Source organism: Peromyscus californicus, unplaced genomic scaffold (assembly GCF_007827085.1).
Source record: "Peromyscus californicus insignis strain IS unplaced genomic scaffold, ASM782708v3 Scaffold_4__1_contigs__length_199733344, whole genome shotgun sequence".
NCBI classification, from domain to species: Eukaryota; Metazoa; Chordata; class Mammalia; order Rodentia; family Cricetidae; genus Peromyscus; species Peromyscus californicus.
Window position 1 is genome coordinate 75,085,568 of NW_026294562.1, and position 13,100 is coordinate 75,098,667.

Below are 13,100 nucleotides of genomic sequence, written 5' to 3' on the forward strand. Positions count from 1 at the left end.
GGTTAGAGGCAGCACTAGGTTTAGGGTTAGGGATTTGGTTAGGTTTACTATTGGTTGTTGAACCACAGTACTAACCATAACCCCAGCCCAAACATTAACCCGAACATAACCCAAATCTAACTCAAACAAATCCTAGCTCTGCATCTAACCTTGACACTAGTCACAGCTATAAATCTTCACCCTAGACCCAGACATATTACCAAACAGTTTTAACCTTAACACTAGCCCTAGCCCTACTCAATCCTAACAGTTGACTTAAACATAACTATAGACCTAACCCTAACTGCAGTACTAACCCAATTATAACCCTGTCTAGACATAACCCTATCCCTAACTGAAGTACTAATCCTACCCATTACCCTGTCTAGACCTAATCCTAACCCTAACTACAGTACCAATCCTAGTCATAACCCTGTCTAGACCTAATCCTAACCCTAACAGCAGTACTAACCCAGTCATAGCAATGTCTAGACCTAACCCTAACCCTAACTGCAGTACTAACCCTACCCATAATCCTGTCTAGATCTAACCCTAACCCTAACTGCAGTACTAACCCAATTATAACCCTGTCTAGACCTAACCCTCACTATAACTGCAGTACTAATCCTACCTATAACCCTGTCTAGACCTAACCATAAACATAACTGCAGTACTAACCCAGTCATAACCATGTCTAGACCTAACCCTAACTGCAATACTAATCCTAGTCATAACCCTGTCTAGACATAACCCTCACACTAACTGGAGTGCTAATCCTAGTCAAAACCATGTCTAGACCAACTGAGGATCTACCTATAACTCTGACTCTAACCTGAACAACAGTGCTAATGCTGACACCAACCCCAACCCTAATCAAAACAGAATTAACACTAACCGTAGCCGAAGTCTAACCGAAACCCTAACCATAACCATAACCCTAACCCAACCCGAACCCAAACCCTAACCCTAACCCAAGTCTAACGCTAACACTAACCCTAACCCTAGCCCAAGTCTAACCCTAACCATAACCATAACCATAACCATAACCCTAGCCCAAGTCTAATGCTAATACCACCCTTAAAACTAATGATAACACAATCCTAACCCAGCCTTGATCCTAATCATAAACCCAACAGAGCCCTCCTCTAGCACTAGGCCTAGCATCAGCCCTCACTCTAACCCTAACTCTAGACAAAGACATAACCCTCACTGGATGCCCAAATCTAGTCTTAAACCTAACTGTAATCCAAACTTCAACCCTAAACCTGACCAAGCCAACTCCTAACCATAATTCCAGCCATATCCTAAACCTAACCCTACATTTAATTGGAACCTAATTAATAATCCAAGACTTACCATAACCCCAAATCTAGATCTACCCAAAACCTGTCCCTCACCCAACCATAACCCTAATCACTGTCCTAACCTAATCCTAGTCTCAACTAATCCTAACCCTATACTTAATAATAATCTTAACACTATACCTAACTCTATTATTTTCCCTAACACTAACCATAGCCCAAACACAACACAGGCATAAAAATAGCCTTAAACCTAGCCATAAAATTAGTCCTAAACCTAGCCATAACCCTAATCTTAACCCTAAACCTAGCCCTAGTTGCAACCCTAATCTTATCTCTAATCTTAATCCCAACCCTAACTCAAAAACTAGTCTTCCCCCCCACCCAGACAGGGTTTCTCTGTGTAGCTTTGGAGCCTGTCCTGGAACTCGCTTTGGAGACCAGGCTGGCCTCGAACTCACAGAGATCTGCCTGCCTCTTCCTCCTGAGTGCCTCTGCCTCCCCGCCCGGCTAAAAACTAGTCTTTAAATTAACTGTTGCCCTAAACCTAAGACTTGCCCCAGCCCAAACCATAATCCCAGCTGTAACCCTATCCCTAGCACTAACCCTAATATTGGCCACAATGGTAACTCTAGCACTAATCCCAACCCAACCTAGAAGTGACCCTAAACTAGTGTGAATGTTAAACCTTCCTGTAGCCCTAACCCTAACCTTGGATCTAACCCTAACTGTAGTCCTAACACTAACCCTCGTCTGTTTCACTAGGGCTTATGAGTCTGTTTAAATTGCTCATTTCACCTTGATTTGACTTTGGTAGGTTGTATAAATCAAGAGATTCATCCATTTCTTTCAGCTTTCCAGTTGGGTGGAATATAGATTTTTAAAGTACGTCCTCATAATTCTCTAAATTTTCTCAGTGTCTGTTGTAATGCCCTCCTTTTCATCTCTAACTTTAATAATTTGGATCTTGCTGGGTAGTGGTGGTGCATGCCTTCAATCCCAGCACTCAGGAGGCAGAAGCAGGTGAATCTCTCTGAATTTGAGGTCAGCTTGGTCTGCAGAGTGAGTTCCAGGACAGCAAAAGTACACAGAGAAATCCTATCTTGAAAAACCAAATAATAATAATAATAGTAATTTGGATATTCTCTTTGTGTCTTTGGGTAATTTGTCTAAGTCAATCTCAATTTTCTCAAAGAACCAAGTTTTTGTTTCACTGATTCTTTATTTTATTTTGTTTGTTTCTACTTCATTGATTTCAGGGCTGATTTCCATTATTTCTTCCCATCTTCCCTTTTGGGGTGTTATTTATTCTTGTTTTTATAGAGCTTTTAAGTGTGTCATTAAGTTACTAATACAGAATCTCTCCAGTTTTTTAATGTAGGCACTCAGTGCTGTTGCGTCTTAGATCTTCGCTGTGTCCCAGAGGTTTGGGTGTCTTGTGTTTTCATTTTCACTCATTCTAAAAAGGTTTTAATTTCCTTCTTGATTTATGTCTTGACTCAATTTTCATTCAGTAGTGACTTGTTCAGTTTCCATGAGTTTGCCTATTTTCTGCTGTTGTTGATATCCGTCCTTAACCCATGGTGGTCAGATAGGATGTAGGCTGCTATCTCAATTTTCTTATGTCTGTTGGCACTTGCTTGGTGTCCTCATATGCGGTCAGTTTTGGAGAAAGTTTTGTGAGTTGCCCACAAGAAATTATTCTTTTCTATTTGGGTGGAATGTTCTGCAAACATCTGCTGGATCCATTTGATCTATGATGGTATTTAACTTCAGTCATTCTTTGTTTAGTTTTGTCTGGATGACCTGTTTATTGGCAAGAATGGGATTTTGAAGTCACCCACTATGGCTTAGTCAGTGTTCTATTGCTGTGAAGAGACATCATGTCCACAGCAACTCTTATAAAAGAAAACATGTAATTGGGGCTGGCTTATAGTTCAGAGGTCTAGTCCATTGACATCATGGTAGGGAACATGGTGGCTTGCAGGCAGAAATGGTGCTGGAGAAGTAGCTGAGAGTTCTACATCCAGATCTGCAGGCAGCAGGAAAAAAATGAGAGACTGGTCCTGAAACCTCAAAGCCTGACCCCAGTGGCACACTTCTTCCACCAGGGCCACACCTTCTAATCCCACTAATGTTATCTCAAAGACTTCCACTTATGCACTGGTGACTAAGCATTCAACTATATGAGCCTATGGGGGCCTTTCTTATTCAAACCACTACCTACTGTCACTGTGTGAGTGTCAGTATTTGATTCTAGCTGTTGTCGTGGGTTTTGTTGTTGTTTTTTGAATTTGAGTGCCCTTGTGTTTGATCTATAAATGTTTAGGACTGAAATATCCTTCAATGAGTATGTAGTGTCCTTCCCCATCTCTTCTGATGAGTTTTGGTTTGAAGTCTATTTTGTTAGATATTAAAATAGGTACACCTGATTGTTTTATTGGTCCATTTGTTTGGAATACCTGTTTCCATGCTCTTACCTTTAGACAACATCTATCCTTGATGGTGAGGTGTGTTTCTTTGATGTGGCAGAAAGATGGATCCTGGTTTTTAATCCAATCTGTTAGTCTGTGTCTTTTCATTGGGGAATTGAGACCATTGATGTTGAGGGTTATCAGTGAGAACTGTTTACGGACTCCTGTTATTTTATTGTTGTGGTTTGGGTGTATTTCCTCTCTTTGGATTTACTGCTGTGGAATTATTTATTCCTTGCATCTTCTTGGGTGTGATTAACCTCTTCAGAATGAAGTTTTCCTTCTAGTGCCTTCTGTAGATCTGGATTGGTAGATGGAAATTGCTTAAATTTGGTTTTATCATAGAATGTTTTTATTTCTTAGTCAACAGTGATAGATCATTTTGCTGGATGTGGTAGTCTGGGCTGGCATCTGTGGTCTCTTAGAGCTTGTGGAGCATCCATCCAGGCCCTTTCAGCTTTCATAGTCTCCATTGAGAAGCCAGGAGTATTCTAATGGGCCTGCCTTTATATAGGACTTGGTATTTTTTTTCTTGAAGTTTTTAATATTCTTACTTTGTTCTGCATATTTAGTGTTTTGGTTATTTTGTGTCATGGGGAATTTCTTTTCTGTTCCAGCCTATTTGGTGTTCTATATGTTATATGCTTTATGTACCTGAATAGACATCTCTTTCTTTAGATAGGGGAAATTTTCTTCTATGATTTTGTTTAAAATATTTTCTGTGCGTTTCTTCTTCCTTTATACCTCGTATTCATAGATTTGGTCTTTCATGGTATCCCTGATTTATTGAATGTTTTGTGCCTGGATTTTTTTTAATTTAACATTTTCTTTGGTTGAGCTATCCATCTCTTCTACCTTATCTTTAAGAGTCGAGATTCTCTCAGGGTTTTTGTTTTTTGTTTGTACCTCTGAGGTTTTTGTTTGACATCCTTAAGGTCCTTGAACATATCCACGATTGCTGTTTCATCTTGTGCTTCAGCTAAACTGCTTTCCTCAGGACCTATTACAATAGGCTCATTGGCTTCTGGAGGAGGTGTATTGTCTTGGATGTTCATGTTTGTGTTTTTGCACTGGGATCTAGGCATCTGGAGTGAGGATGTTTCGTGCTTCTGGTATAGATATCTGGTCTCCTCTCTGATGGGTGGGTGTTCTGTTTGGTTCCTGTTGCCTGCTTTGGATCCTAAGCAAATGTAACGGCTGTGGGGTCCCAATAGTGTGGATGAGCCCATATCACAAAGAAACGGAGCTACTCTAGGAGGAAAGGCTTGGAGAGGCATTGGGAAGGAGCTAGAGGGTCTCTGGGTTGGCACCAAGATGAGGAATCTCCAGGAAATGGAGGCAAGGTTGGGGGAGGAGCTTCTACAGGACTAAGAGTAAGGCTGGAGAGACTGGAATGGAGGACAGGAATGACAGTGATAATTGCTACCTGAGTCCCAGCCCAGTGTGGACACTGGGGTTCCCTGGTAGAAGGTGTTTCTGCAGGTCAGCAGGTGACACAAGGCACTGGAGATGGGCTAGAAGGGAAGAGAGAAAGGACAGAGGGAAACATCTAGGGGAACCCTGGGTCTGCACCAAGGGGTGCAAAGTCCCCAGGGAAACTATATTTTAATCTCTTAAAATATCAAATAAATCAATTAAAAGTATATGGAAGGCCTAAGATCAGGGTGGAGAAAAGGAGACCAGTCAATACAGCTATGACCCCTCCCTTCTCATTGTTACCATTCTGACATTTACTTAATTGCGGTTTTCTGGAATTAAATTGTTTATTGGCAACAAAATAAATAAAGTTCAATTAATTAATTAAAAATGTAAAGTGCCTCCTCCCTGTTGGACTGACACTCCCAGACTCCACCCCCTTTCAGCTAGGACTGGTGGAGGAAGTCCAGGAAGGGGGTGGTAGCAAACTGAGCCTGACAGGCCTGAGGGCCCCCTGGGACACAGGGCCGCCTCGCTGCCTCCATAATAATGAAGACAACAGTCATGATGGTGATAATGAAAATGACCTTGGTGCTTCTGGAGGTAATTCTGTACCGAGAATATATACATTTGTTTTTCATACTGTTGATTCTAAGATGATTTTAATAAATACAGAAAAATACCGCTTTCAAATGCATCGCAAAGAAACCAGAAGCCAACCAGGGAGGGAAGAGCAGTGGGCAGGCACGCTGCCTAGCTCCTCTGACGTTTACAGAGTCTTAGTCCATGTGCATGGAATTCTTGTCTCTGGGAACTCCCCCCTGAAGTCTCTGAAGGAGAGAGCACGGTGTCTGCAGGGACACTTAGTGGCAGCGGTGCTCCTGGGGTGGGGGTGTGGGGTGCTGTGAGGAGGGCACGTGCAGTGATGCCAGCGACAGCATTGTGGAAGAAGAAATCCAAGGAAATCTGAAGAAACCTGCGCCCTTGTCAAGGGTGTCGGAAGCTTTTTCTGCAACTGTCATTTAAAAGCATTTTTTATCAACATCCCCAGCACCCCAGTCAGCCATTGCTCAGCCTGTCCCGACCATTCCAGAGAGGGATGTTCCGTCAGAAGCATCAGAAGAAACTGCAGAGGGTTTGGCAGTTCAAGGCTGCTAGGTTACAACAGAGGAACCAGAGAAGGATGGGCTTCACATTCTGCAGCCTGGTGGTGGGTTTTTGGGTGCATCCAGCCAACGGTCATCACGTGGGGTTGGAAATGAGGTGCCCTGCTTGGTCTGGCACCTGCTCTCTTACCTTTTACTGGTGACATTTTAAAAGTCAAAGCAAATCCGAATACTCGAGTATTCTGATGGTGGGCTGAGCATTCATTGATTGCCTACTGTCTGAACTGGTGTTAGGACACAGTGGCAGCATCTGGACTTACCTCTCAGAGAATGCCATCTTCTGCCTTGTTCTTGTGTTGACAACCAAGCACGGGCAGTCTTGCACCAGCTGTGACATGTTTACCATGTCTGCCATTTTCAAATAGAGTCAACAATTCCACAATTATGTTACTTGCTTTCACGCCTTAAAAGCACTTGAAAAACATCTCTGTCTCTTGTAGGTTTCGAAGCTACGTGGCTCTTTGAAAAACCCTTCATTTGAGTGTCATACCATAACCTTTAAGGCAGGAAGCTGCATGAACCCCATGGGGAAATTTGACTAGAAGTGTAATGTTTTCTACAACTTTTTTTCAAGTAAAAAAAAAATTTATGAAACTCTCTTGAAAGAGAAAGAGAGAGAGAGAGAGTCAGATTCCGGGTTAGAATCATGCCATTAGTCAATGCTGCTTCACCATCAGGATTGGGATGAATATAATGTCTGTGCGCCATGCAGAGACGTTGTCAGGGGAAGGTGTCTGCCGTGGTCAGAGTGAAAGCCAGCTGGGGAATCTTATCAGAGCAGAAGGCGTGGTTCAGAGTCAGCCTTGGTGAGGGTTCACTCTAGGGTATAGATAAGATGGGACTGTGGCTTCATCTCACCTCCTGCCTATAGTGTCTCTTTAGGGTTGATTCAATAGCTTCTATCACAGAGTCATCTTTGCAGCTAAAGTTTGCTTAACTTTCCTTCAGTCATGGATTTGAGGTACGCACCGATTCAGTAAATTTTTTTATTTTATTTATTTTATTGTTTTGGATTATTAGAGATCCTACCACCTCTAAATACGAAGCTCAAAGCAGTCTAGATTTTCTTCTAGGTAGACTTAGGACTAAACATATGGATAGGAATGTAAGAACATGGACATCACTAAAAGGTACCTTCTCGATTTCATAGTTTAAGGACTGGTTGGTGTTTAGTTGTTCACCTTACCAGACATACCTATTCATTTATCATCTTCCCTGGTCCAAACACTTGAGGAAAAGTTAAATAGCGTCCCAAGGCTTACAAAAAGATTGCCTTCATACATTACAATACCTTCTGACTAGTCTTTGCAGGTACACTGTGCACAGTAACTGTAAAGAAAATAACTTCGTTATCTGGCTCCTCAGTGACTCCTGTACCTAACCTATACTCTACTCCAGGTCCTGACCCAGGTGTGAAGCAAAGGCACCAGATTCCCATTAACAGCCTGAGATTTGCCGAGGAGTCCAGGGATGAGTCTCCAGCCACGCTCAGAACCAGCTCTCCTCAGAGGGGCATGCATCCTGTTTCCCTGGGAAGCTGCCACCCCGCTAAGTCAGGAACACCCTGTGTGTTGGAAGGATGTTGGAACACTGTGCTGGTTCACTCTTACTCTGAACCAGATCCAACTCTGCCCCTCGTGTGTTCTCTCTCTCTCTCTCTCTCTCTCTCTCTCTCTCTCTCTCTCTCTCTCTCTCTCTCTCAGAAATTGAGCTTCCCAGATGTATCTTTTTCCTCCCAAATGTTCCCACTAGAAAGGAACCATGAAAAATGACATGAAAGTCCTCTCAGCTGGCCGCCTTTCCTGATTGTGTTGTCAAGCTTTCACGGAAGACTGAACTGTGGTCTTAAAATTTTGTTTCATTTTTTTTCCTAACCTGGCTCTGCATTCACCCGAACTTCCTAAAGTAAAAAGCCTGGAGCTCCAAGAAAAAAAAAAAAAGGGCCATTAGTCCATGAGTGACAGGAGACAGCTAAAGCAGTTGGCAAGCTGACTGCTTCCGGGGCCTGGGATCTATACTGGGTAACGGTGGAGCTCAAGGTAAGGATTTCCCACCTGATATATAAAGGATGCACTGAATGGTTCCCAACATCCTAGCCAACTGTAAATGATCATGCCACTCCTCTGAGTGTCCACCGGGGTGCTTTGTAATAGAAGATCTTAAAATGTTGTCAAGCTGGAGCTGAGGGAGATGGAAATATCAAAGCAGATGACCTGGCAAAAGATGAGCCAGAGGCTCTGCTAGACAAGCACGTCGGGAAGCAACCATTTATAGAAGACTTCTGTCTGCTTTTCTTTTTTCTGTTACCTTCCTTACCCAGAACTTTCTCTTTGGTCCCTGACTGGCTGAACATACATCTACATCCTACTCTAGCATTATTCAGTGTTTTCTTAAAGCCACCAACCTCTTTATACTGAATCAAACCTCTAAAATCATTGTTTAAAAAGTGCTTAATGAAGAAAAAGTCATCAAATGCACCCGCATCCAGGAACGACGGAAAAAAGAGCCAGGAGTCAACAGATTAGTATTGGTCTTTATTGAGATATCAAGGTCCAGCAACACCATGAGAGAACAGTCTGAAGACATAACCCAGAGCCAAGACTTCAGGGTTCTTAGATGAGATACCATGAGCCTTTAGGCTATGAGGAAGGCGGTGTGCTGTTTGGGGGTTCTCGGGACTTCAGAAAGGTCCTATATTTGGTCAGAAACTGGCTCCCCAAAGTACTCAGCTCTTGCTGGAGTTCTTGAAGAGCTTTGTCTTGTTCCTGCTGCTCCCCAAGAATCTGCTTCTTGTAATAGTTGGTGTACAAGTTCACCCAGTCATCCACCATAGTCACCATGTTTTCTTCAGGGATAAGGGGGTCATCAAAGACCTGGGGGTGGGGTGGGGACAGAAGGGAGGGATTGGCAAGGGAGAATGTGGTCAGCGATGTGGAGTGCCAGGATGGTCTTACAAATGCTCACACCCTCTTTTCCTGGATTTGCATTCCCTGTTTCTAGACATTTGGAACAATGCCACCATTGCCCTTACAGTTTAAAATGAACCTTTTCTATCCTCCCAACACACACTCTCTCTATCTCTGTCCTTTGAAACAGAGTGTACGGGCTTACCTGCTGATTCAGCAGAACATTAAATTCTTTTATTCCCGCAGAAATCAGCTCCTTATTGGTTAGAAAAGGGGCCATCTGTCAGGTAAAGAAAGAGGTAAAAATGTATCCTTTTCCTTCACACCTGACTATTCCCCCAATTCTCTCTCTCTCTCTCTCTCTCTCTCTCTCTCTCTCTCTCTCTCTCACACACACACACACACACACACACACACACACCCTTAAACATCCCTCCTTTCCCAAACCTTTCAAGTCCTGCTCTGTTGGAAGTCACATTTCTACCCATACAGGCTCACCTTCAAGTCCAACGGTTCTGAGCTTGCCTCGCACTCTTCAGGGTTGGTGTGTCCTCTGCTCTAAGCTAGATGCAGGCAGAGTCCAGGGTTAGCTTAAGATGGAAACGCCCTGTATCGAGGTCCTGAAGGAGCATGATAGGTCATCCTGGGGCGGGGAAGGTGGGTGGTGAGGCTTCCCTGGAGTTAGAAAGATAGAGAGACCAAGAAAAAAAATAGATAAATGAAGACAGAAAATGCAAGAAAAAACAGGGACATATTCGCTTGCCCTTTTCCCTACAACCCCAAACAAACCAGTCTCTAAATTCTAAGGAACCTGACATTTACTGGACCCCATTACGTAGTGGGTACTTTTGTATTATACACAATGTTCTTGTTCCTCCATCTACAGCTTCTGTGTTCAGAGCAGTTTAGAAGCCAGGCTACAAGCCCACATTCAGGAGGCAGAGGAAGGAGAGTCAAGTTGAAGGCAGGTCCCAGGCTATGTCCAAACAAAACCTTATTCTCAAAAGAGGAGTTTATACTACTTTTTTTTGCCATATTATGTATTCTTTTATGCCAGATACTTTTTCAAGCATGTATTAGGTATTTATCATTATAAAAATTCCTTCAGAAAATGTAGGACATATACATAATGGAGCTTTTTCAACTATAAAGAAAATTATGTCTTTGCCTCAGGGGAGCAAAGGAATCTTTGAATACTTGCCACTATCTCCAAATAATTCATAACATCTAAATAGTTATGTACTGGGCTGGCAAGATGGCTCACTGGTACTTGCTGCCAAGCCTGATGGCCTGAGTTCAATCCCTGGTACCCACATGGTGGAAGGAGAGAACTGACTCCCACAAGTTATCTTTTAATGTCCACATGCATACCATGATGTATATGCACATCTCTCTTACACACACACACACACACACACACACACACACACACACACAAATAATAAATAAATAATGAATAAATAATAAATAAGTAAATGTAAATAGTATGTACCACTTGCCAAATCTGACTTAGACCCATACACATATAATCTGTTTAGCCCTTACCCTCACCCTATCTGGTGTGTACTAGTATTGTTTTCATTTTTAAAGTGGAGAAACTGAATGCCAGAAAAACAAGCAGCTTTCCCAAGATCTCACATTTACAAACATGCATTCCAAGTAAGGCCCTTGGGTGAATTCATTCATAGAAAGTGGCTTTGGGTTTGGTTCATTCACAGAAGGTAGCATAAAAAACAACACAGTGTTCAGTAACCTTTGAATTTTTCATTCTTCCTGGAAACTCAAGCTCACAAAAGTGCCAGTGTTTATCTCAACCTTAGGCAGACTCTGTGTGGGGTCAGATACCGTGGCATGAGTTGGAAGGGTGCTCCTAGCCACAGTCCATGATGAAGCCAGCAGCCCTTGAGGATCAGAAGTTTCCAGAATGGAGCTGTTATCCAGGGTCAAATGGGGTGGGGGTGGGGAAGGGGGACAATGATATTTATTTAAAGAAAAAAAAAAAAGAAGATGCTTTTGGCAAATTCCTACTTTAAGGCCAGTTTCCTAAACTAGGTGGGAAGGAGGAGGACAAAGAAAAGGGGTGAGTTTAGAGGAAGAGACGATCCTCCTAACTCCACGCAGCCCCCACCCCCACCCCCCCCCCACCCCCGCCATGGAAAGAAACACACAAGAACTTCCCCATGCTTAGGCTGCTTTCTGACACTGTTCCTGCAACCTCCTGATGTTCTTACCCGCTAGCATCCTGACCGGCCTTTTAGAAATAAATTCTAACTTGGGGAAAGCTGTTGGACAGAGAATCTCCTCTCAAGGTGTTAGTGAACCAAGATGTCTACTTGCTACTTGAAAAAGCCAATGACTCAGGGATAAGTACTCGGGCAAAGAAAAAAAAAAACTTGTTTGGAAAGCCAAGGAAACGAAGAGGTTAACGCCAGTAAAAATCGTCTGGTGTGTGGAAGAGCTTCACAGAGAGGGAAGCAGAGCATCAGACAAGGAAAGAGCTAACAGCTGAGGGCATTCTTCAAACAAAACCTTGATGATGGGTGATTTCCTGGCGCCACTCCAGTGGCCTTAGTAGGTTTAGTTACTCTTAATCTTGATGTCTTCAGCCTTGGAAGGGAAGAGAAGTAAGGAAGTTTAAGTCAAATCAACCTTGTTCGAGACAAAATAGTTCTTAATGATTAATATATCTGCATGCAGAGTTGGGCAGAAATGGTCTGAATCAAGACTAATGTAGCAAAGGACACAGAGCCCCTGTGAAGATGACATTGTTACTAGATCTTGCTGCTTTTCCCTCAGTGCCCGTCCTTGTGTTCCCTATTGAGTTCTGGTGAGATACAGAGTGTAGTGTAGAAGAGAGCGTTTAATGCATAATAATAAGGATGAGGGTGGGCAGCGGCCAGAGAGCCGTTGTGGAGGAAAACACTTTCACAGAGTGAGAATGGACAATGACCAACGAGACCATTGTGGAGGTCAGACTCTCGAGGGGTAGGAATGGACAATGGTCGGGGGACTGTTTGTATCACCCTGCTTGTTTAGGGAGGCCGTTACATGACGGCTCTGAATGACCAAACAGCACTTGGCTGGATGTGTTTGGGCTCTTTCCTCTGTTCTAGCCCACTTCCATTCTTGGTGGAGTCTTTATTCTTCCTTAGCAAGCTAACTACTTCTATTCCATGCCTAATTGAAAAGGCATGATTTTTCTCCATCACTCCTCCTGGTGATTGCCAGGATTTCTGCCCAACCTGTACTATGTTTCCCTCCGAAACTGATACAACTGTCCTCAAGATTCCTGTTCATTCCATTTCTAAATTCTCTTCTTAAAAAGATTTTATTACTTATCTCTGTGTGTGTGTGTGTGTGTGTGTGTGTGTGTGTGTGTGTGTGTGAAGTGCACAGCCATGTGTTTGCCTGTCGAGGCCAGGAAGAGGGTGTCTGATCCCTGGAGTTGGAGTTCTAGGTGGTTTGTGAACTGTCGTGAGTGCAGAGAAACAAATGCCACTGATCTTCTGGAAGAACTACAGGCATTTAACCACTAAGCCATCGCTCAGCCTCCAAATTCTTTTATTAAAGAGACTAAGAAGTTCCCATGGGAACCTCAGTTTCCCCAGTAACAAAGTAACAACAAATATTGGCAAAGAACCCTTATATGCTGCTAGTGAGAATGTAAACGGGTGCAGCTGCTGTGAAAAGCAAAAGAGAAAGCAGAAGTACCCCGCGATTCCAGCTCTACTGCTCGTAGGTATGCACCAAAGAAGTTATGTCCTACCACAGAAATACTTGTACATCTGTGTTTACCGCTGCAGCTTTCACAACAGCTGAGAAACAGAATCGGCCCGGATCTCTGTCAGTAGACAAACG

The 13,100-nt window shown here is 43.1% G+C and overlaps 1 protein-coding gene across 1 annotated transcript; it reads right to left on the minus strand.

Moving 5' to 3' along the window:
* Positions 1-8,881: 8,881 nt before the first annotated feature.
* On the minus strand, positions 8,882-10,140 carry Ahsp (alpha hemoglobin stabilizing protein). The gene is made up of 3 exons (XM_052714087.1): positions 9,741-10,140; positions 9,448-9,522; positions 8,882-9,209 (listed from the first exon to the last, which is right to left on the minus strand). The coding sequence occupies exons 2-3, from the start codon at positions 9,520-9,522 to the stop codon at positions 8,976-8,978; spliced, it is 309 nt and encodes a 102-aa protein (XP_052570047.1). The 5' UTR covers positions 9,741-10,140; the 3' UTR covers positions 8,882-8,975.
* Positions 10,141-13,100: the final 2,960 nt, after the last annotated feature.

Excerpts from the sequence above, each read along its gene's own strand:
- Ahsp (XM_052714087.1), bottom strand. The coding sequence starts at position 9,522 with ATGGCCCCTTTTCTAACCAATAAGGAGCTGATTTCTGCGGGAATAAAA. Across the intron at positions 9,210-9,447 it reads ATGTTCTGCTGAATCAGCAG|GTCTTTGATGACCCCCTTAT; the intron begins GTAAGCCCGTAC and ends CCCCACCCCCAG.